Source organism: Hoplias malabaricus, chromosome 10 (assembly GCF_029633855.1).
Source record: "Hoplias malabaricus isolate fHopMal1 chromosome 10, fHopMal1.hap1, whole genome shotgun sequence".
NCBI classification, from domain to species: Eukaryota; Metazoa; Chordata; class Actinopteri; order Characiformes; family Erythrinidae; genus Hoplias; species Hoplias malabaricus.
The window spans coordinates 31,284,770-31,310,848 of record NC_089809.1 but is presented as its reverse complement, the minus strand read 5'-3'; the positions used below and the strand labels follow the sequence as shown (position 1 = coordinate 31,310,848).

General features: G+C 38.6%; 1 protein-coding gene across 1 annotated transcript; it reads right to left on the bottom strand.

Annotated features, from left to right (window-relative positions):
- Positions 1 to 3,670: 3,670 nt before the first annotated feature.
- Positions 3,671 to 25,381, bottom strand: ube3d (ubiquitin protein ligase E3D). The gene is made up of 10 exons (XM_066683755.1): positions 25,215 to 25,381; positions 22,779 to 22,978; positions 21,978 to 22,068; positions 21,576 to 21,807; positions 19,869 to 19,941; positions 19,034 to 19,106; positions 18,459 to 18,567; positions 18,132 to 18,301; positions 14,231 to 14,369; positions 3,671 to 3,803 (listed from the first exon to the last, which is right to left on the bottom strand). Exons 1-10 carry the CDS (start codon positions 25,289 to 25,291, stop codon positions 3,783 to 3,785), a joined length of 1,185 nt encoding a protein of 394 aa, XP_066539852.1. The 5' UTR covers positions 25,292 to 25,381; the 3' UTR covers positions 3,671 to 3,782.
- Between the last annotated feature and the right edge of the window lie 698 nt (positions 25,382 to 26,079).

The window sequence follows — 26,079 nt, the reverse complement described above, 5'->3', positions numbered from 1 at the left end:
TGCCTTTCATATCCAAGATACATTTTTGGCAGTCAGAGCTGGCAAACCAAGAGGTCTAGGTGGTACTTTACACGTTTATAGTGTGGTATTTGAAAATCTCCACCCGATGTGTGCTAACTTGCCTGCTCTATTTGCTCTCCCTCGAAGCAGCACTGCTTTCAGAACCATCTGGAATAGTGACTTTGCACACGGGCTACATCAGTGCAGTTCAGGACATTGCAAAGCAATGTAAAACATTTCACAAAGTGCAGGATTAGAGAGTGTTTAAATGCTGTTTAAACAGGTGAATCTTCACTCTGCATTCACATATCTGCGAGATATCAAGGGACTCTTCTGTTCAGACAGTTACACAAGCTGTTTACACCCATGACTCAGGCTTAGCTACTGATGTTGGATGATTAGTTCCAATCACAAATGCTACTCATATCCTGTTCTATTAGCCATGGTTTTCTGTGGAGAGTTTATAATCTGGTTACTCTACACACTTCTGATAATGAGTAACCAGTATCATACTATGCTGAAATGCTTTTTGTATTTAATCCCAAAAGCCATCATCAAATCAAATCAAATTTAATTTTATAGCACTTTTTACAACTGGTTTTGTCACAAAGCAGTTCACAGTATTCCAGTAAAGACATATCATCCATATGCAGAGTATCTGTCAAAAAAGCTATATCAGATGGGCTGCACAACCTTAAGCTAAAATCATGTATAAACACCACAAAAAACCAACTAACTTCACAAACTGATATGCTTCATACCAGAATATGCTTCAGTGTGCTAACACCTGTACATAATCCACAACTAGGATCTTCACCCACTGTCCCAAGATTTTGCGATGTTGGAAGGGTGTTTCTCCCAGCAAAAACTTAATACAACTTGCCACCATCACCCACAACACTTGCCAGGAAATCTTCCGCTTCTCTAGATTCTCCCATTGAAGCCACTAGCTTTATTTTGCCTGTTATGCTGCTGTTGCACACCATGCCTCCTCCTCCTGCTCACGAATAAAACTAGTCATCATTAGCCTTCTCTTTGGTGACGTGTCCTTACTAAAAGCTTCCCGCAAATCGCCTGACGCCTGCTCTTCCACAATGTACTTGGCCAATCATGTCCCTTAGTTCTAATGAGCTCCTGGCTACCTGCACGTCCACTTTCGGACTCCACTTCCACCTTCCTGTTTTTGTGATTGGCGCTGCTGCTTTTATCACTGCATCTTTCGCCTGACAAAATCATCTCACAAATCACCTTGGCACATTTAAATCCCTCAACTAATCTTGTGAGTGGTAACTCTAGTACCCCTCTCCCATACCATGCCACACTATTTAAACACTGCGGCAGCCCTAGCCACTTCCTTATGGCCTTGTTAATTGTGATTGAAACGTCATAAACCGTCAATGGCCACCTAATACGAGGCAGTAAGCCAAACTGCAGACACCACAATTTCAACTTTCCTGGCAAACACAATCTATCAATGCTATTAACAGCCTTCACCAGTTCAGCTTTTAGTTCCACAGTGTGTTCTGTATCATTTAATAACGATATAATGATTAATATTAATAAATCTCTCTCTCTCTCTCTCTCTCTCTCTCTCTCTCTCTCTATATATATATATATATATATATATAAAAATAATATATATATATATAGTTAATGGAATAGACACCATTTTCAAGACTCTAAAACAGCTATAAATGACAAAGCAATGTAGGGGCATTTTGCTCCTGCTGACAGATTGTATTTTTGTATACTTCAGGAGGTGAATAAACTGGTAATTGTACATAAGAGCAGGACTCAGGACTCTCAGCAAAGAATGATGTGCTTAAATGGAATGTCACAGGCTTAAAATGTATTTCTCATCTTAAAAACAAATAAACAAATAAATGATAAAAAATAAGGTGGCCTTAAATGAGCTGATGCCAAGGCCACCTGTGGGCCTGTGGGACAACGGGCCATTACCCTTTCAAAGACCAGAAACAAAATATACCTGAGAAAGTTTGCACAACTATCTCAGGACACACGTTTTAAAAAAAACAAAACAAAACAAAAAAAAACCTTTTTTTCCCCAGACAAAAATACCTTTATGTAAGTGGTTAAACTGTGCTCCTTCCTGCCACAGGAGCTCCACTTAATGCACTATAATTGCAGCTAAACATATCAAACCATGCTCAGACTGGGGAGACTGTGCATTTCATCATTTCTTTTCTTTTTTTTTTTTATATAAACACATTAAGCCTGATTCAAGCAGAGGAAATGCTAAGAGAATGAAGCATCAACTACAGTCTTAGCATAAATGCACTTTGCCACACTCCAGTCCAGATTCAAACTAGTAACCCTTCTCTCTGCCAAGAAACTACATCCTGAACTGTTCATCCATTTTCTCCTCTGAGGTCCACTTAGAATGTGTGGTTTTAGGCACCATGTCATTTTTACATGACCATTTCCCACCTTTTTCTTTGTCTGTGTGGGTTTCCTCCAGGTGCTTGAGTTTCGACCCACAGTCAAAAAACACTAGTGTTTTGGCCATGCAATCCATAGCTGTGTGTGTGTGTGAGAGAAAGAGACACACCCTGTGATGGACTGGTGCCTGGTCCAGGGAGTGTTCCTGCATTGCATCCAGTGATTCAGGATAGAATCAAGATCCACCACTACCCTGAGCCGGATACATGGTTACAGACAATGAATGAATGAAAGAATGATTTTCCCAACTTCTCCCTTTATCCCTTAAAGAAACGGGTTCTTGTTTTTTTTTTTTGTTGGACCTGCAAGAGCAGCATATCCACCAATCCATAACATTATAAACACTTCCTTGTTGTTTCTACACTCACTGTCCATTCTCTCAGCGCCACTGACCATACAGGAACAATTTGTAGTTCTGCAATTACAGATTATAGTCCATTTGTTGCTCTGCATACTATTTTTGCCCTTTTCACCATGTTCTTTAGTGGTCTACACCCCTTAGAGGACCACCAAAGAGCAGGCGTGGATCATTCTCAGTGCTGCAGTGACATTGATGTTTAAACACCTCAGTATCACTGCTGGCAGAGAACTGTTCACCAACCAAAAATATCCAGTCAATAGTGTCCTATGGGCAGCATCCAATGACCACTGATGAAGGACTAGAGGATGACCCACACAAAATGTGCTGGAACAGATATGTTCAGTTATGGGCTCTGTCTTTACATCTACATCCCAATGAGGAAGGTGTGTCTTACAGAAGACAGTGAGTGGACACAGTGCTTAAATAACATGGTAAAATACACTGCCTGTGAAAGACAATAACATCTGGGCAAATTCTCATGCAGTAATCTTAGAATAAGGCAGAGTTTGGAGAGGAGGGGGGATAAAACATTACATGGGCAATGGCACAGTCACACAGCTCCAGGGACCTGGAGGTGGTGGGTTCAAGTCCCGCTCCGGGTGACTTTCTGTGAGGAGTTTAGTGTGTTCTCCCTGTGTCCGCATGGGTTTTCACCACGATGCAAAAACACTCATTGGTAGGTGGATAGGCGTCTCAAAAGTGTCCATAAGTGTGAGTGAATGTGTGTCACCCTGCGAAGGACCGGTGCACCCTCCAGGGTGTGTTCCCACTTTGCGCCCAGTGATTCCGGGCAGGCTCCGGCCCCACTGCGACCCTGAACTGGATAAGCGGTTTCAGAAAATAAATGAATGAATGAAAAAGATTTATTAAGGTATAGTTGTGTGCAAAGGCATTTAAGAATAGTTGCACAATCTTTGTGGAACCAGTCCTGATCATTCTGAGTCTTATCCAACTTGTGAAATCATCTTCTCAAATAGGCCACCTAGACAGAGACAGGAGAAAGAACACTATTTTAATAGACATGCTCAAAGCAACTACTTCAGCCCAGAGCTCTAGACTGTGAGGAGCTTAGCTGAAGTCTACTGACAGTTGTTCACATTTCAGTGCTATCTGTATACTCTAGAGACCCTATATTGCATAGCTGGCATTTTCTCCAGTCCCATTTCCTTCCACACTACTTATCACAACATGTTCTAAGACAGATTAATAAACCAGTAACATCTCTGCTGTGGTTAAAAAGGAATTCTACATATTTTTCAAAACGTCTGCTAAATTAATTCAGAGATGTAAACAAAGTCCTTTAGAGTGCTTTGATGTGAAATGAACGATACTATAGAAGCTTGCCAAGTTAGAAGTGTTTACAGTGGTGATGATAGGAACTGGACTGAAGAGTTTAACGTCTATGCAGGCTACCACACAGAAAGAGATTACATTTAATGGCTATTAAATGCCATTAATATGTGATAACATTTTTGTTAAAACGATATATATATATATATATATATATATATTTTTTTTTTTTAAGCTTCCATAACAGAGAGGCATATGCAGGGATATCTGTCTCAGTAAACATGTTAACCCTTCATAGTACACCACACTGGATGAATTCTAATCGTGTATTAGCTTATATTTAACACTAATTTATAGATTATAAATTTACAGATATGCCCTTAAAACTGACCGGACAATCTCTGTTCTGATTAGCTGTGCCAATCACTGCATTTAGTTATAGACCTAGTTGACAAGAAAAGAAATGGATTTTTTTACTTTTCATGATTTAATAACATTACTTTCAACTTGTCTCATTTATTGTAACATAACATCTCCAAAACAAGCAGGAGTTCTCTTATATGAACACATTTGTCTTTGTTTTCCTTTGTTTGTTGGTGTTGTTTCTAAAAAAAAAAAAAAAAACTTTTTTTGAAAATACCATAACACACCAACATATGTTTATTAAGTCAAATTATTAGACTGCTAGCTGTAAAATACTGGTTATACCCAATCAGATAAGAGAAAAACACACCCGATTGTTTACTTGGTATGCATAAAAATATCAAACTGCCAATACTGTGAAGTAAAATAAGAATAAATACTGGCAATGTATTTGAAAGACGTAAACAGCTTAGAGCCCAGCAAGCCTAACAGACCAATGTCAAGTTGTCTAGATTTCTCCTAAACAGCTAAGCTAGTTATTCAGACAGCCAGCTTTATTTATCCCCAAGGGAAATTAGTGTTATTGCAGCAAATAACATTTTTCTGAAAAATGACAAAACTACAGATGTGTATGCATTAAAATGTTAACTCTCTGGTTTGTGTGTTTTATTTGAACAAAGTCAGGAATACTTGCATTGTTATATGATGTAAACACTGCAGTTTGTATGTTTCAGACAAAGAAAATGAGGAATGTAAGCATGATTAACAATGATAAACAAAGAACTTTGGGCTTTTTAAACAAAAAAAGGAATAAGAGTTGTGTTTCAAAAGCTACCTTCAGCCTAACATAGTCGACTATTTAATGTTCATTAATTCATCCTCTGTATCCGCTTAACCAGTTCAGGGTTGTGGTGAATCCTGAGCTTACCCGGAATAATGTTACACATTACTGCATTGTCTATTTACTATTCTTTCTATAACTTTTCTGGAATTGGGGTTCCACCAATCGTATGATTGCTCCTTTAAACCACAAATCAAAACATTTTTGTTAACATTTTATCAACTGGAATCATGTTGGAAACCAAGTGCCATTACGTTATTACGACCATCTGGTGTAGTACGTTTAGAACCCTTTGTATGTGATCAGAGATTTAGAAAACTACACTAACACAAGATGAACAAGATCTGAGGCCTTCTGTCAATATTAAAATTCATGCACAGCTACAAAATATATAAATAAAAACAAAAAGGATCTTGGATCTTCCCATCTGCTAGGACAGAAGTGTTTGCCAAGCAGAAGGGAACAACATTAACCAAGGTAAACTCATGCAGGGTCTGCTTCCTGTGATGGATGAGGGATAACTTGAGCTCAAGGATTGGTCTCTGGGGCCAGGTACTCAAGGCCCATTACTTTTTACAAGGACAATAATCCATGCACATCATAATGCACCCAAGCGGAGCATTTATTTATATATATATATATATAAAAAAAAGATGCACATGGCACAAGATTAGTTTTAAAGACTGAAAGGTGAAGACAGCTGGCATACACTGATCAGCCATAACATTTTAATGACCTTCTTTTGACACTTTGTAGTTGCACAATTACAGACTGTAATCCATCTGTTGCTCTGCATACCTTGTTAACCTTTTTCCCTGGACCCCCATGGGATCACCACAGGGAAGATGATGGATTCTCAGCACTGCAGATAAACTGCTATGGTGGGGGTTTGTTAGTGTGTGCTGGGCTGGTATGAGTGGATCAGACAGCTGTGCTACTGGGGTTTTTAAACATTGTGCTTGCTCACTGCCCATTCTATTGTAGAGATGCTCTACCTTGTGGTCCACATTGTAGATGCAAAGTCAGAGACAGTAGCTCTTCTGTTATTTGGTGTAGTCCATCATTGGTCATGGGATATTTTCCATATTGTTTGGTTTGGTGGACTATTCTCATCCAGCAATGACACAAAGGCATTTAAATCCCCAGCAGCACTTCTGTGTCTGATCCACAACACGTACCACCACCACCAAACTATCAGTGTCACTATTGTCACCTGCTCTGCTGTGGTAAATTAAGGTTTTTGATTGTTATGGCTTAATACTGAATATATAATTGTAACAATGAAGTTGATTACTAATATTTTTTTTTAAATATAGTTAAGTCATATACCAATCCCAAATTCCTGAAAATGTGGGACACTAAAATGCGGGACACTGAAAACTGCAATAAAAATTAAGAGACTGTACTTTGATAAAGGCAACATAGACAACCCTGGAGAACTACCGTTCTCACAGCAAAATATACTCCCCTACCATTGACGTTAATTCTGAAGCTCCACATCTTTTAAACTGGAACAATATGCTCGAGGAAGAAGCTGGCTGTAGCTTGTTTATGGCTGAATTTTAAATTGCCTGCAATTTTTTTATTCACTGTTTCAAATGCCACGGCAACTAATTTTTAACTTGAGATGTTTAGTTTTGTAGCACTTTCAGTCTGTGTTTAATTTACAGCAGTTACCGTTTTTCCAAATTTGGAGTCAGTACTACCTTAAGTAACGTAACTGTAACAGCAAAAACAAAGTCAATATTAACCACATATGAAAGAGCAAGCTCCTCATGTTTATTCAGTCATTTCAGTGTTTGGAGTTCTCTACACTATCCAAACACCTCCAGAGCGCAGTTTCTCAGCTGTGGCTGAGCCTTAGATGTAGAGAAAGAGCTACTGAGCCCAGAGAATTTGTTTCCCCATTTACTGAGCCAGGGCAGTATGCAAACTCTACACTATACAATCACCTCAATCACCATATATTTAAGATATCCACTTAACAATATGACTGAACTTTTAAAATGCAAACTTACTTACTGCAATATACTCCAAACATCTGGGACAGAGGCATGTGTTACATTCTTTCCTCTTAACTACAACATTTAATCATTTGGGAAATGAGGATACAACTGTTAAAATGTTTTTTAAGTAGAATATTTGCCCACTCTGGCTTGATACAAGACTTCAGCTGCTCAATAGTGTATGGTCACACACTGGAGCATCATGAAAAGAAAAATCAGACAGCAAAGGATTTGGACTGCAGGCAGAACCATCAAACATATACACACTGCATCTAAGAAGCTATGTTGTAGCAGCCTGAACAGAGTAGGACCTGGCATAACACTGGACTTCCCAGAAAAAGGCATCAGTTTAACAGAAGAATGTGTTTCTCTGAAAACCCAGTGTTCAACTGCCTATCAATGCACAGAAAACACAATGTTAATTTTTCATGAAAACAAGCAGAAACATGGACTTCTCCTGTCTTTTAGACCATGTGAGATGAGCTTGACCTTGAGATGGCTTTCTTCTTGTGTATTAAAATTTCAGGGTGCATTTCTTTGTGGAGTGTTGGACTATGTTAAATGACAGCTTTTTAAAGTACTCCCAAGCCCATGTGGCTATATGTATCACTGAAGTATGACAGTTTCATATGCATTGCCATCTGAGGGCTTGAAACTCATACTCATTTAAAATTGGTTTCCAGACTTATTCTACATGGACTGGTATTCCTCCAGATTTCCTAAATCAACTGACAACATGGTAGATGATAAAATACATACATTATTTGCAATCTTGCATTAAATAATGTGTTTTTATTTTTGACAATTTTCTCATGGTCATTAAAAATACAGAAATTATTTTCTTTGTACATTTGTTAGTTAAGTTTCAATAGTGTTTTTATTGCATTTATCCAAATGTCCCAACATTTGTGAAAATGGGTTTTATAAAGTTAAAGTTTAGATGTAAGCAGGGCATTGTTTTGTGTGGAATAATGTGTCCTGGCAGGGGTGAAAGCAAAGCCTAGAACACAAAAAGCTGCCAAACAGCCTGGTCTTTTAAAGATTCTGCAGTGGTATTTCCTTATCAGCTTACTCCAAACTTGGCAAGGTGACTGAAGAATACTTTTTTCTTCGTGATGAAAGGAGTTGAATGGCTGATACACTACAATAGAAAGAGTGACTTGTTGAGAGGATTGGAAGAACATTAGGTTCCAGCACCAGCATTAACAAGGTAGAAAAGAAGCTCTGAGGAGTGTCTAATTTAGTCTACACTAGCAATGGTAATGAGCCAAACTCATACTGAACTCACTGGTTAGACTGTGCCAGAATTGCTTTAGTTCTTTCTTATTTCAGCTGTGAGTTTTCTGCTCATACAGTGTACAGTTTCACATGTTTGATAAATGATAAGTGCCTTTATTGATGGCAGAAATGCTATTTTATCCTGTAAATACTTTTCAGTCCATTAGACAAGGACCTCTCAGGCAGGGAAATGCAGTGTTGCAAACGCAGAAAGTACAAAAGGTCCTTGTTGAAGAGCAACTCGAGCTTCATCTCCAACACACAGAGACTCAAGCTCTCTCACAAAATTCAAATTAAAGCATGGAATATTTCTTTAACCACCAACAAGGAACAAAACACTTATGTTGGTTTTGAATATAATTTTCCCAGTTTATGTCAGTTTCAGACTTCATGCCTGGATTCTTCTCTTTTCCCTATATTTCTAACACTTTCATTTTTACTTCTGATTTGATTCCTTCTCTATAATTGTATTACTTTATAGCAGTTTTTTAATCTAGCATATTTTAGTCACTCCAGACACCAGAGGCGCCAGACAGAAAAAGGTATATAGAAAAACAATCAAATCAATTCCGGAGAGGACAGTTTACTGCAGGCATGCAGACAGTTGTTTTTCTTTATGTGAAACATAGTGAATCTAAAAAGTACTGCTGTCCAAAAATTGAATTAAAGTGCTAAAAACTAACATCTTGCTGAATCAGCACTGCACAGCATGATAACAGCACAATTTGGAAAGTTTATCCAGACTAAAAACACTTAGGATTTAGTTTAAAAAGATATTTGTGAATACATTTTTCAAGCTGGATAAAAACCTAATTTTGGACAGCCGATTAATTTCAACGAAGCACATTATATTTTATTGAATTTATATGTAAGTGACACTGATGTGTTGATAGTATGTTGTTCTGGTACAAGTGAATCAGACAGAGCAGGGCTGCTGGAGTTTTAAAACCCTCACCGCCACTGCTGGACTGAGAATAGTTCACCAACCAAAAACATCCTGCCAATAGTGCAGTCCTCTGGAAGACCAGCACGAACTGTAGCAACAAAATGACATTACACTGACAAGGTTAAACATCAAAGTAGGTGTGTCTAATCGAGTGGACATTGAGTGGACAGTGTTTAAAAATTCCAGCAGCACTACTGTGTCTGTTCCTGTGAAGAAGAACAGGATAAAAGGGGCTAATAAAGTAAGCAGAACAACAGATAGACTATAGTGCATAAGTATAATCTGGACAATGGCTGTAAAAACAAGGAGGTAATATTAATTATGTGGTTCACTAGTGTATAATAACTGACAATATTTACTGGTGCTGTCCTGTCATGTTTTATTTGGTGTTTTCACTGATGAACCGTTTAGGGTCCGTTTCAAACAGATGCTTTGTTGGACTCATATTGCTTTCAACGGGTGTCAGAAGAAATCACCAGAAAGCAACACGAGTGCCCTTCAAAAGCCGAGTGATGAAGCTGGGCACAACGATATTGATTCAAGCAGTGTGCTGACATCCAATTAATTTCATCACATGGGTGGGTAACAACAAAGAAGGCAATCCAGTGTACAGTAATCAAATAAAACTGCATAAATCTAATAAATATCAGTGGTACAGTCACAAAGGTCATAAACATCAACACCCCTTTCACCACTGTTTATTTATCACTTTAAACTACACAACAGTGCACAGGGCTACAACATCTTCTGAGGAACTACAACCTAGGGGTGGGCAATATATCACTAAATATCACGATATCTCAGGGTATTTTTGCAATAACGATATTCTTGGCGATATGAAAAAACACTGAAAAATACTTTTATTAATTTTCAGAACAAACTATTGCAACAAAATTAATATTATATTAATATGAATTATATTCAATTAATATTATATTTAATGTCTTATTTTAATTATAATGTATATCATTTTTTGTACAAATCTAACAATTTCAAACATTTAGAATGAACATTAAATGTGTAAGCATTTGTTTATTCTGACACTGTATAAATATATATAAAATATTATAATATATATATATTATATTTTACTTCCCAACCACCTCCACACGACTGAAGTCACATTTCCACCGTACTTCAATGTGCCTAAATGACACATGTAATGAATGTACGTATGAATGTGTAACTGCATGATATAATTTCGCAAACAAGTCAGAATATCATGATAATTAATTTTTTTAATATTAAAACATTTGCGATATTATTGCACATGATACAATACAGCCTTACTACAACATTGGAGATATTCGACAAATAATGACTTCTCAGTTTAGCCAGATAAATAAAGCCTGTCCAATAGAAATCTTCCTAAGCTCTGTTCCTATTGGACAGACTTGATATTGGGCTTAAGTTATTCTGGGTTTGCGTTACCTGGTTAACCAAATAATCCTGCTTTTTTGACTACCCCTTGAATATAGCATTTAAACTTGACAAAATTTGTCAAGTTTGGCTGGGACATACAACACAATGTGTGTCTAGTCATGTTTAGACAGAAAATTCTCTGGCTGTATTTAGGTTGGAACCAACATGGACACACTTGGTCAGTTAGAGTGCACTTCAGTACATCATCTCAGGAGCTGTTAAATGCTTGCTGCACATGACTCTCATTCACAGTGGTTCATAGCAGTTAAGCCTCCAGACAGAGCACTCAGCTCTATGTCCTGTAACTGTATCTGACCTCCATCATCTGATTACCCTGGCCCTCTGCCCAATGTCAGCCCCACCACCCGGCCCAGACGCAAAGGTTAAAGTGTGTAAATTCGACAACCGTGCACCGTTCTCATTGACACGCTTCTTTTTTCCTCCCTGACTTTCTTTCAAGCTGGTCATTTGAAACTTCCTTTCTTTTCTAGGTGGACAGAGTCTAAGGAATATGACTGTGGGACCAGTTAGCGCAATGGTCATATTTATGCCGTGTGTTCATGGCAAAAACAAAAGCCCATTCATGCAAATGAACATTTCACTGGGTGTCTCAGCCCCAATTTGGAAATCTAACGGCCACCAGCACTTACAGCATCACAGCAGGCAGCACTACAATTACCGCTTCATCTGCCAAAGAAGATGCGCCTTTCAGCACTAGAGGAAAATAAATGGAAATGGGCTTTTTCATAGCACACACAGACAACAAAAAAACAGCATCCCTGCATCAGCATTATGTTCCATTCTCCTGCTCAAGCCTGGAGGCCTCCTTGTGCGTATTACTGAAGATGGATATGGAATAACCAGAGACAAAAGTTTCTGCCATTAATTAGGAACCTGCCTGGAAGGAGAGGCAGTAGATATGCTGGTAAGCACATGAACCAGGTGCTTTGTTCCTGATACCTGGCTAACAGGCTGTGCATCCTTCTATTTAAAAAGCATGTTAGATCTCACCTACTGGGGACTTTTAAAATGTCAGTGAAAAGAATTTTCCTTTTTTCTTTTCAAAAGCACGGACAGGTGCGCTTACTGTAGGTAAAAAAGATGGCGGTTACGCAAGACTTCTAAAACCAAAGGTTGGCAATTACTGTCAGCAGTGGAGAAAGGCCACTACACAGTTATTAAGTGCAGAGAACATTTAGACAGCAGTGCAAATCTACACATATAGAGAAGGCATAACAGCATTCTGTATATAATTATTACTGTACTAAATCAATGGGCTTTGGGAGCTGTAGACAAATGCCCTGTCCACAAGGGGGCACTCCAAGCATGAAGGCAAATTAAATAATTGAAGCAACTGGAATAAATATGCCAAGGTAGCTCTGTTCTTTTATGTTATTCATAGTTTCACTGGGAGATAAATGCTGCAGCTAACATCAGAAAAGTGTTGCACATATAAGTACTGCTGTTCGCAATAATAGATATTAGTTTGCCTTAAAGGAATACTACATAATATATTTTTACCTTAAAATTACAGCTTCAAAATCATTGTGATGCTTCATGGACATGTACTAGGGAGCACACAGCTTCTGTATTTGCTACTCTGGGCTCAGCACTACAGAAACTGCACTATGTTACCTTTGGAGGAGAGTAGGAAACCACTCCCCTCCACATTGATTTCAGTAGTGTTGCACGATATACCAATACTAGAAGCTTGAGCAGGTTGCCAGTTTGAGGAAAACTGAACAAGCAAGAGACGAGTTTAAGAACTTGGGCCATAATAGCTAAGAAGAATGTGCCATAATCAACACATTTACACAGAACAGTGTTCATCATTTCACTAAAACATCTATCTACACAAAAAAGTGAACATGCGGCCACTATTTCCCTGCATTTACAAGCCATTACTGTCCAAATCCACATAAAATATTTCGACTAGCTACATAAGGCTGGTATTACTTATCAATATTCCCTTCCACCATAAATGTCATTTAGGAGGTAGATCTTATCCACAATTTTCGTTGTCAGACAGTTCGTTCCACCTTACGTGTGTCCGTTTACAAGTCCTAACAGCATTATCCGCCAGCTTGTTGAATTCTCTGTTCCACCTTAAGAGCTGAAGCTAGTGTTATAGCTTTTTAAACTTTTTGGAGCCATTATTATTCCACTTTATCTATTTAAAATCACACAAACCAATTATATTTTCAACCAATTATTCACAATTTTCGTATTCAAGCATTTAGTTCCACCTTAAATGGATCTGATTAAAAGTCTTGCTTTGTTCTCTAGCTTTTTATTGAATACTCATTTCCACGTTAAACAGCTATGTGAAGCTAAAGTTAGCGCTAGTATTTGTAAACAAAACTGCACAAAAAGTGCACATCATGTCACTAAAACATCTACCTACTAGAGAAATGCTTATAATGCTGTGTACTACCAAGCTTGATTTCTCAATTTCACCTTAAACAGGTGAATTCAAAATAGGTGAGGCTTTTCAAACACAATTCTTACTCCTTAATTTGTTTAAAACACACACACCACAGAGAAACACACATGAATTTTCATCAATTAACCAATGGTATTTACACTTTTCAATCATGTTGTTATTCAATTTCATCATATAAAACACACAAAACACAGTCCTAACACCTTTCAAATGTCGCTATGCCTCACTTTCTTTATATAAAACACACAACATATGGCGTTTACTCGTTTTAATCTATTTATAGGTGTCTGTACTTCATTATTTTTTCAGAAATTATTTACTGTTACTTGTTCAGGAGAAAATTTGCCAGCTCTGGCTCTGTTCTGTAGTTTTGCTACTTGTAAACTGCCTCCACTTTTCAAACACAGGGCCAATTTCCTCTCATTTTACTCCATCTGTGGTCATGGAGAATTTTAAAAGGACAGTGGGGCTTTTTGGATCTGGTAATATATAACATTTACTCTGTTCACTTGGTCATTTCATGGCTGCGAGACACTGTTTGTAGACCTGGCCACATGGTGACTGTAAAATGATTGGGCAGAGGGAGAGATGACAGGCAGGATCTCGGAGGGCTGGATCATAGGGGCTCCGCACCGTACTGGGCACTTCTTAAGGAGAATATACTGCTTTAGCAATGCTGTGAGAGGCAGCAGTGTTTTAGATTTGACTGTTCCCTTAATCTATGATCACACACCCTGGACATGTTATGACCAAGTGCAGTAAATATCCTACAGATTACTCATTTAAGTGTCGAGAAAGCAAGGGAAAGGTGTACTCTAACCTGATAGGAGTTCATTGAGCGCAGTGAGGCGGGAAGAGAGCTGGTGCAGGCGGTCAGCAGCTCCAACAGCTCCTCACATGTGCTCTGAGGGAGTGCCAGCGGGTGGACACTGATGTCCTTTTCCCAGGCATCTACAGCCCTACAAATGTGGAGACAAAGAGTGAGAAAAAAATAGAGAAGTAATGAGAAAGAAAGATAAGTAACAGAGAAAGGTAAAGAAAAAGTGAGAGTGAGCAAGAGAGAGAAAATGCAGCAATGAGAAAGTGTGAGAAAGAAAGAAAGAAAGAAAGAAAGAAAGGGAAGGGAGAGGGAGGGAGAGGGAGAGGGAGAGAGAGAGAGAGAGAGAGAGAGAGAGACATATAAATTCCATTAATTTGACAGTTTGAAACATTACAGTTTTAATCATGTCACAGCAATTTGTCAGCGGGAAAGGCTGAGCAGAGAATGAAAATGTGACACAGGCAGAGGAAGAGAGAGATTGATGTTCTGCCACACGTTATGGCGATGATCTATTCAGGACATTTCAGTGACATTTAGCCATCTGTGTTGCAGTTCTGCATGAAGTAAACTCTGCTCCTAAAGCAAACTGGCTGAAGAGAATAAGTGAAAATTACAATGCCAGCATAAACACCAACCACGTTTATCTTTCTGACAACACAGACACAAAACAATAGAACGACAGAGTGTGCAGTATAGACTATTTGCTCTGGCTAAGGATACAGACATCTCTGGTCATCATTTCTGAATGGCCTACAGTTCCATAATGCCTCATGCTCAGGAATGAGAATATTGAGATCATAAAATGATACAGCACTGGTTTTGAAAATTAATATTCCATCTAGTATGATACAACTGGGTCAAAATTAGATCTGTGTCAGACATTGTAAACATAAGGTTAATACATTTTTCATTTATCTTTATGCATTAAAAAGAGGACATATACTTCTTCACACATTAACACATTTCCCTGGGGTCTTAAGGCACGTCTGTGACATGCTTTGGTTAAAATACAACAAGAATCAAACAACAAAGTACCATTTGCCCTTGTTCAGAACCACCAGGTACAGTGCATGTGATTCCTGAGTTCTGCGAGCAGTGTTAGCACAAATGTCTGATGTGGCCAGGTTTTCTTAGGGTGCATTCCCATTGGCCAATGAGTTTGAGTGACAGTTCAGTGCCCAAAGCATTTTGGACTATGAGAAATTTCTACATACTGGGTAATACACAGTGATACAGTCGGAGATGGACAAGGATGGGGGGGAAAAAAAAAAAAAAAAAAAAAAAATTATCCTAAAATGAATCCCTAAAATAGTAACATAGACAGAGAGAGTAAACGTTCCTGCCTGCATCTTTAATGAATATTACAAATTTAATATAGGCATGTGCGATATTATGTACATGCACAGTCACAAAGCAGCTTACTCCACGCAGAACCATGAATGACGTAGAGGGCACTGAGCTGTCACTCAAAAAGTTCATTAGCCAATGGGAACTGAGAAACCCTGATAAAACCTGCCCATGCGAGATGTTTGTAAATCTGAGGAATCGCACGCAAATCGCTTGTGCAGCTCACGTAGAAAACCCAGGCGCTTTGCTTCAAATGACTTGATTCACGTTTCAAAATTATGCAGATATTTTTAAAAGTGAGAGGAATTTATGTTTAAGGCATAAAAGTCATGCAGCTTAATTGTGAACAGTAATATGATACACAGGCAGGCCCTTTTAATTCCCGGTCAGCTGCAGTGTGTATGGCACAATTAAACAGTAAACAGAACACAGAACCTCTTCCAGCAGACTCATAATGTGACCAGCTCTGAAAAGCAGACCTCTGTGCAGCTTGAATAATTGGAGTGATTTTGTCTGTGAGGGAGAACAGCTGTCAGAACTGTTCTCTCTGCAAAATAGGAGCAAAGAAACCCTCTCTCAGAACTGACACAAGCTGAAGTAGTAATGACCCTCTTATGTCAGAAAGACAAAGGGGTGCGGTGTGCACACCCACCAGTTCTCTGTGGATCACTTAAGCAGCAGCGGGTCGCAGGAATCACCTGTTCTTTCCTGAGAGGCTGGGAGATTATTTCTGGGCTGGAACTGTAAGTATAAGTTTGTAAGTATAAGCGTAGGTGTCTTGTGTGTGATCTCAGAAATCTGTCCTGAACCTGGGCTCATGTACTGTACATACTGCATGACAAAGCTCTTTGCTACAATACTTCAGCCCAGACACTTTAAAAAGTGCACCTCTGTCCTATTGACTTGGCTTTGTTTTCAATACAACTGCAACTTTTGATTAACTTTTGGCTTGTTACTTGTGATTATATTAGAAATCAATTTAACAGAATATTGTAATGATTTATAAAGCAATCAGAAACACAATACAATCAAGAACACAATAAAAATGAACAATTAAACAATGCAGAGCTTTGTTTTTAAAATTTCTTTCAAGATATCAGTTAAATAATAAGCTTTTAAACTGCTCTATTTAACAGGTCCTATATTTTGGTATTTATCCTGGCATTTTTATTGGGGTTTATAGGCCAGAAATGAATATGGTTTCATATCAAAGGAGGTGAATATTTATACACTCTCCACTAAGTATTTTTTTTTCCATTTTCTATTTCAATACTTTGGATAATTTTATGAGATCCTTTCATTAATGTTTAATTCATTAGTTATACAACATAACACAGACCTTGCTTTTGCTGTGCTAGGACCTATACCCCACATACAGCACAGGCCTATACCCATCAGTGCTTCTCCAGTAGTTAATATATATATATATATATATATATATATATATAATAAAAAATATGACACACTATACAAATATTATTTAAATACATAAGTGAGTGAGGAGATGGGATGGAATATACAGAATAAATACATGAAACAGTATTCAGTGTATTTACAGTGCATGTGCAGCATTCATGTGTACTGAAATGTGTACTCTATATATATGTGAATGCTAAGTAAATAAGTCCAGGGTATACAGTATAGATCAGTGTATGAACAGTAGAGTTTATTGTCAGTAGTGATTATCAGTTTACTGTGGAGTTCATAACGTACACAATGCATCCAAAAGAACATGCCACAAAGACGCAGAACAAGCTACATACCAGGACTCTCAGAAGAACCAGCAGCTGTTCCAAGCAAATCCATTCATGGATAGCACCATCGCAACATGGCAAAATACGACCAAAACTGTGGATTCACAGCACTTGGAAATCCTGGCTCACCAGCAAGTAGCTGAGTACTGACCTCAAAAATACAGAACAACACTACGATATCACAGCATAGCAGGTCGCAAGCCAACTCCTTGTGAAACCACCAACAAAACAAATAACTAGGGTGCGGGTCAAACTGCAGATCAACTTACTACATCAAGAACTACCCGCGAGAAAATACGACCAAAACACAGCCAACTGGGTTCCACCAGCATCAAGAAGATGTATCATATGAAAGGGCAAGAATATAGCACTCTAAGACAGGACATGAAAATAGCAGGGAAAGACAAGATATTAAACATCACCTATTTTTCCTCTTTGACTTATCATGCAAAAATAGAGGACCTCATCATGGCCACAGTCAGAGCCATAACTTGTGCTCACCCATGGAAGAGCATATGAAAAAAGTTGGTAGAAGGACTGAAGATGACTTTACTTGCATTGTCTGGTTATTGTCGCCCTGAACTGATACTGTGTGCCGAAGCAGTATATTTTTATCTGCCTAGCTATTTACCTAGAAAAGTTATCATGCATGAACATTAAGAGCTCAAAAAAAGAAATAACAACGATGCCTTCCAGTAATGTAATCAGAGGCAGGTGTTATGGGGATAGGAAGATGAGAGAGGTGGTAGGAGATGATAATTAAAGAGCAGAGGAGTAGAAGATGGGAATTTATGGCTTACTCATGATGCTTGCTGGGAGTGCAGGGGAGGTAAAGGACTTTGACTGCACAGAGTGCCAGGCATGATTGATGCTCATCGAGATGGCGGTCAGCGGCGGAGATGAGACTGTCACTGCTTCTGGCTTTCTCACAGAATGATGCAATCAGAGCATCCGTGTTCAGAAGCCAGAGCTGGTGATTCCAAAAAAAAAAAAAAGAGAGAAATTAAAGGCACATTCACATTCACCTGAAGGGATATTGGAATAGTAATTTGTCACTGAATGCAGGTGTGCAAAGGACAGAAGAATCAAACAGCAGTAGAAGCAAAGGAAACGTGGAATGGCCTTACCATGATCATAGCTTTTCCTCCTGGGGTCTGTATAGAAAATCGAAATGTACTCTGAGCAGAGGACAGCTCGAAGAGTCTCCCAGCAAGGGCTCTCTCTAAGAACTGCAGTCTGAATCACAACATGGTCAGAATTACTTTCCAGTCATACCAAGAATGAACAAGTTATCCAATCAAATTAATACAGTTGTATAAACATGTATGGGGACCCCAGTCAAAAATTAAGTACATGTTTACAGCACTAGAAAGAACACACCTCTGCTCATGGTTATGAACCGTTACTGTGTGTGTAAATTTGTTTTTCTATTATATTTTCAGATTTTCCCTGATTGCATGAATTTGTTCAATCAAAAGCAGCCATTATTACAAATCATTATTTATTAACCGCTAAAACTAGGTCTGCCACAAGGAGAGATTTGGAAAACGTTAAACCAACACATTCACACACACAATATCACACTTACTTGAATATATATATATATACACACATACACACACACACACACTCATAAAAATATTATAAGCAAAACATTTAACTAGGGGTGTTCAAATACACAGACAAATTTCACAATACTTGCCTATGCTGTATAGTAGTGCACTGTTTATCTTCACTCTTCACCACCACTTCAGTTATATAGAACTTTACCACATCTGAAAAAGAAGCACAGAAGAAGACATGGTGGGGAACAATGTTAGCATGATGCAAAATAAGCCTGGACGTTTCTATGGTTACATGAGAGCAACAAAAGGCAAAATTAACAAACACATCAGTATGTGTGCATCAGTATTAATGCTTAATAAAAATTATTTTTATACGTGTCTTTATCGTTTCTAAAAGTGTGGCATCAGAAATTCACACCACTTGCAGATGTTCAGCTTTCACCACATTCAACAAACAGAGTCTGAAAAACTTTTCTTAGAAAGGATCTTGCAATAATCTGCTCCTTCATGGTGCATTCCCAGAAATATTGTGCTTAGTCTGATGAACAGTCACACAGTTGTGGGTTCAATTATGTTTACTGATATTAACACCAAATTAGCTGACAATTTTAAATATGATACGTTTTGGAAATTTGTTGTATTGGCAAAACATGTACGACAAATGTTAACAAAATGGCATAGTGACATTTATATGTTTTAAATAATTTTAATGTGTTCAGGGTTGATTCCTTATATAAAAAAGGTAGTAATAATTAAACATTACTGGAATAAATAATAATATAATATCCATAATGGCATTAATTACAGACCGACCACTACATTTCTAAACATTTGGGGAAAAAAATGGCTCAAATTAATTTTGAAAAACAATTAGTATTTATCATTCCAGCATTATTTAACCCTCATAGAGCCAGTTTTACACATGTTTTAAAGTACAGTTTTCTTATGTTTATTTATTTAGGTAAGTTTCACCTGTCGTGACTGCCTCTCCCAGCACTGCGGAGCACTTCTTACAAAAGACCCCCACATTCCTGTGGCCAGGTGTCTGCGGAAACACACAGACACAAACCAAAATAGACAGAAGATCTGAAGGCACAGCCGGGTTTAAGCCACATAAAACAGAAATCAATAAGCAGAGAGGAACCATTTACTGAAGTGAGGGATGAATCAGGCTTTCAAACAGCGATCGGCTCTTCCATCTCACTGCTGCGGCAAGTGAGAGAGAGCCACAGCCAGCTCACAGATCAAGACGGGGAAAAGAAAAATCAATCGTCCTGACGAACAAGTTACACTTCTCAAGATGGTGGAGGCTTTTATAAAGGTAGATTGCCATGCCGCCTCCTTGAGCACCCTTCATAAAGAAGAAAGAGCTCTTTCTTCCCACCCTGACAGCCTAGAGGCAGTGTGGATGCAGTCCAACATACCTCTAAACAATACAGAGGACTCAGCAAGCCAACGTACCTGAAAAAGCTTTGAAAGATTGCCTTTCATGAGAGATGCATTTCCAGGTAGATGAACAGTTGGAGCAGAAAAATTAATTCAAGGCAGAGATGTCAGCTACTCTGAATAGTGTAGACTTATGAGAGATACAGTGTATTGTTCACAGATCACTGAAAATTTTTATTTCTTTTATCTAATCCAATGTTACGATAACAGAAACGCCATTCATAAACTTTCAGCTGTTATAATAACTAGCCAGTCTAACTGCTCCAGTGTATGCAGTCTGAAGAATATGAGGCAGCAAGCCTCAAAGTGTGTTCCAAGTAACTGCTCTGACTGCATATACTAGAGACAGAAAGGCTCTTTTTTCTCATGCATTTACTTACACTGCAGTGGGAAAATGTATCTGCTCTGGATGTTGTCTACAATTTCAGCAGAAGACCACAACTGCAGTTTGCAACAAATGTTCGGCTGATGCCCCTTTTACACAGCAGAGTTTACCCGGAGGAGCTGTACGGGTGAACGCAACCACCCACAACATTCAGTGCGGACATTACCCAGACTTTATGCTGGTAGAGTCCTAGGGTCTAGAGCATTGCTCTGGGTAAAGTCAGAGTCAGCTCATGTGAGTACGTCGCTGAAAATGTTCCTGAGATTCTCTTGAGTGCTGTGCTACATCTAAAGCACGTGTTTCATTTCCTGCTGTGAGCTGCATGTGTAAAAGACTGTGTCCAGAACATCTCCAGATAAGTACTAAGGAAATTTCTCATGTTCCTGTGCGAAAGAGGCATGAGATACGACAAACTGGGAAAACACTGGAGACACAAGTCCACATCTAATTAGCCATGCGAAAATTAAACACTCAAGTTTACACCGATTAAACAAAACATTAAGGCCACTCCCCACTCACAGATTAAGGAATATTGAATATTTCATAACATGCCCATTAGTATTTGACAGTGTGCTTGCTATCCCCTTGTCACTATTAAAATGATCTGCAACCGGCATTTTAGTTTCAGAACTGGATCTTGAAGCAATGGAATGTGGTGGCCTGATTTGATAAATCCTGTTGCCTTTTATTTTACACAGAAGATGTAAACAATGCTCATTTTACCACATCTGTGCTGATATCCAGAGGACTTGATATTAGTTAATAGGTAACTGTTCTGCATTGAAATTGTAAAAAACCATGAAACAAATGTTCACAGTTATCAATCCCTGTAATGTAACGTAATATACCTTTTCAGAGTGTTGATTAGAGCCAGAGTTTACATGGGGTGAGTCCACTTGCTGTGCAAGAGTTAGGTCACAACCGCTGTCCTGGGTTAGGAGAAAATAAGTGTCTCCAAGTAAACAGTCCTCTTTTTGGGGGAGGAGCTTCTTGTTGGCAAAAGGATCAGGGTGGCAGCACCAGTCATCCACTAAAGTATTCCAGTTCCCATTGGGCAGGGGCAGGACTCGCCTGAAAACCCTTTAAAAAACAGGAAACCTGTCACATGGTTGCTTAACCAAGCTGTGGTATTTAAAGCTGTGCAAGCGCTAAATGCTTCTGTCTTAACTTCATTAATCTCTACAATGAGCTAGAGCTGGATAATGGAACTAGCGCTCTGAACTGGGAGAACAAATGAACTTGCTCCTCACCTGTCTTTAAGCAGCACGGCCCCACAGGACTGGCACAGGAAATCATACTTCTCCTGTACCTTCAGATGCTCTATCACACTGTCTGAAGCCTCTGGCAACAGTAAACAGAAAAATAACCAACATAACCTACTTCACAACAGGACACTCTGTAAAATCGAAAACAGCCAAATGTTTTGATAGCTCCCTGGCCTTTCCACATCTCTGAAACCAAATCATTTTAAATGACTTTCAGAATATACTGCCCTCCTAGCAAAAAAATGTATAAACTACAGTAAAAAGAGGGTCTTAATATAAACTTATTTTTAAAGACTTCTCACATTATACAATATTTATGTTACTAAATATTTCCTCCTTGATTTCAGAGAGCTATTGATGCATTCAAATTATTTTTTGAATGTTTATCTAAATAAAACAATTGCCTTTATAAAAAGGAAAGCAGTCAACACAGCTGAAGAAAGTTATGAACGCATGTTATTCTGAGGTCACATATCTTCTCCCAGTAAGGCTTCAACTAAGCACTGCAGTGGCAAAAAGCCAAGGGTCATGCGACCGGTACATTCCGTGTTCATCATTAATCTCAGTTAATCTGTGAAGTGTGATGATGTGTGAGGCCTGAAGGCAGGTCCGCATTCATTACTCAAATTCCTCAAGCAAATCAAATGAGAGTCAACTGGCCCTTGCTCACAAGTTCTGCTTAATGACCCTCTAACACTGGCCCACAAGGGCTTCTGTGTTATTATATGCAACATCCTATGACAGCTTGGTGTAGTGTATACAATTAAAATGAAATTCAGCAGGTACCTGAATACTGGTCCACCTTCAAACGTAACCTGACATGCAACCCATCATCATTCACTTCAGGACTCTTCTGGCAGGACCCTTCCACTACAGTGACCCCTGGTGTCAGCTTCACTTCATACTCGCATTCAGACACACAAATCTTTAGAGAAGAACCTCCACTAGACACACTGACCTCAGGTTTATCAGCAGCTCCATCACTCCTAAAAATAAATAAATAAATAATTAATTAAAAAGTAATTGTTAGCAAGAAAAAACAAGGGCTACTGACAACTTTAAAAGTGCCACTTCTTTCATTTATGCCCCATTGTATTGTTAACTTAAAACAGGCTGTTTCTAAAGTTTAATTTCCATGAACAGTCTGGGAAGTTTTAATTATACAGCACGGTACAAATGTCACAGAGCACACATTTTATTCATTTCTCAGGAGATAATTCTGAGGGGAAATAAATATAAGGCAAAAAAAGAAAGGGGAAAGTGGAGAAGAGAACCACAAAACGGGAAATACTTCCAACTTCAAAAACTAGGGTGCGGCTGTTTAAAGATATGGGAAAATACTTTATCCTAAGAATACCGCAATGTTTTTGAGGGAAAATCAAGCTCCATTCTCGTATCAGACCTGAAAAAAAAAACCCTCAAAACTGTAAGACAACTGGCAGAAATGGGTTGGAAAAGCCTGAAAAAGGGACGAAAAAAAAAAAAAAAAGTCCAGTACTTGCAAATAATCTGGATTTTTATTTAATTGTTCATTTCTGTTCATTGAAACTGAAAAATGTATTCATACATTAATGCACACTACATGTATTCCTATTCCTATAATTCATAAGAAATGATGAAAATCACTTCCTATTATTTAAGCACTTGAAATGATACAGTATTAGAAAATAAATTTAGCAAGTAGTCAAATTATTAGTCTATTTCACGGTCTGACACCCACTAAAATCCATTTAAGGGACCCTGATAAGAAATTATCTGGAACAGAGTGCAAGAAAAAGTAGCAAGACCCATCTTTCTTTCCACAGACTAGCAGGAAGGTTTCATCCTGAGGCAAAAAGAGAAAGTAGAAATCATTTATCAGTACTGTCCGACTCTGCCCGTCCTCTGCCCACCTCTCACCGGCTGTCACACTGCAGCTTAATGAGGGCATGGACTCCAAATTCTGTCTATTTGGTCCATATTAGCCATGTGGATGTGTTCAAAGACAAAATATATGCATCCTCTGTGTGTTCAATACCATTAACTATTTTAATGCCAAGAACCATACAAAGGCTTTCACTCCCTAGAGTATTTCACACTCAGGTTGTTATCTATCTGTGATAACTGCCACAAGGGGCTTAAATTTGCCAGCTGACAAATCACACCACTACAAATAAACACCACTACAGACATTCATCATTGGTCTAAAGTGAAATCAACACCTCCATCTAGTGGTTAAAAAATACACATTGACTACAAGCAAAAGGGGGTGAATTGTGAGAGTGTAGTTTATGGGACAAGACTAAAGCATGCCACAGAAAAAAAAAGGACTGGTGTAGAATTAGTTCCATGATCAGGGTCAGTCCTTTAACTGCTTTGTGTTTTGTGTTTTCCATGCCAGTTTCCTTCTCTGGTCCTGGATCTCCTGTTCTGTTCTGCACAAAGGAATGTATTATTGTTTGCTCCAGTGCACATGGGTTTCTGAGCATTTAAAACTAGATGTTGAGGGCTGAAATATATTTTCAATGATCCCCAGGTCACAGACATTACATGAAGAATAGTCATTAAATCTTTCAACAAATGAGGAACTATAATCTAATGTTTAATATTGTTTAACGTCTCAGGAATTGTAGCAAGCAAATTAAATGTTATGGTTGACATGTAGGGAGCCACAAAACTAACACCAGAGGCCTTACAAAACCACTCATATTCATAAAGCTTCTCAGAATAGGAGGGGATCCACTTAAGCAAGATATTTTGTTCTAGAGTCTAGTAAATTAGCTTGGTGAATGCAGAGCTATTTTTTGTCTGAGCTGAGAAAACCTAACACGGTCCAGTCCAAGAAGAACCTGAACTGCAGTTTTGAACCAGGGGTTTATTACTATATTGTAAACTCACTCTAAGAACAGGGACTCCCAATGCCATACCTATTGACATGTTTTACAGTTCCGAGTATTCCCTATGTTACCCACATGAACTAAACCACCAGGAACTGGTGAATGAGAATAAAGTGTTTATAGTCTGGTCGCCGGTGTTACACCGAAGCTAAACACTCTGCTAAGGACATTAACGTACTGTCCACCTAGCATACAAACTGCTACACACAAAAAAGCAAAGAACTTCTTGCCAATTTTCACACGTTTATTGAGAGGAGCCTGGAAATAAAATACAGTACTCTACACACCCACAGCCACCGAGACAGAATCAACAATCAGTAGCAGGGGAAATAGACCCAGTACGTGCCGTATAACGAGGAGTCCACTTTGTAGCCGTTGTCTGAGTTCCAGAAAGATGTAGTGCTGGTTTACCGCTAACTCCATTGCGCTCCACACTTTAAAAAGCACGCTTGGTCGTGGAGTTTTTTCGTTTACCACACATAGACCTTGTCATCATTTAACGCAGACTAATTACTGCCACCTACAGGCCTGGAGCTGGAGGCTGAAACCTGGTTCTATCCCTGTACAGTAAAGGCGTCTTTATATTAAGACACTAGGTGGGACGTACAACCTGACACTAAACATACCACTTGCTGGTATCTGCCTCCCTTACTTGCTGGTCTCCTGCCTGCAGAGACAATTACGTCTCCCCCGGATGGCAGTTTCTAACCCAAAAAACACATTTTTTGTAAGGCTAATCTGGGTCAGATTGTGCCCCCACACATGGAATGGGTTAAACCTATAAGGCAGCACTATGATATAGGCACTACTATAAGCCTGTGACCTGCAAATATCCCCACAGAACCATCAGTAGACCATCACTTATTGACATAGTGCTTTGTAAGAGTTCAGTTAATGGCAGTCACATAACTTGTAATGGTGGTGTTTTAATAGAAGGCATTTTCAAATTGTTTTAACAACATTGATTTGTTTTCCCCTGCAGACCTTGGCCCAGAGGCAAATCAGGGGAAACTAATCTCAGATATGAATGAAGACCAAACTAACTCCAGCTATGGTGCATGTGAGTGATAACACTCTGACAGTGTTTATACATGAGTATACCTCTAATAAAAAACAATATTGTTTTATTACAATGATCCTTCTTATTGTATCTGTCTAGTAGAATCATCAGTAAACTGAATACAGTGTGTTTTTCTTGTCTGTATGATGAG

Coding starts and splice junctions, on each gene's coding strand:
- ube3d (XM_066683755.1), bottom strand. CDS start 25,291: ATGGAGTTAGCGGTAAACCAGCACTACATCTTTCTGGAACTCAGACAA. Junction 22,069..22,778: donor GAAGGTGGACCAGTATTCAG/GTACCTGCTGAA, acceptor TACTGTTGCCAG/AGGCTTCAGACAGTGTGATA. Junction 14,370..18,131: donor ACTCCCAGCAAGCATCATGA/GTAAGCCATAAA, acceptor CCACATTTGTAG/GGCTGTAGATGCCTGGGAAA.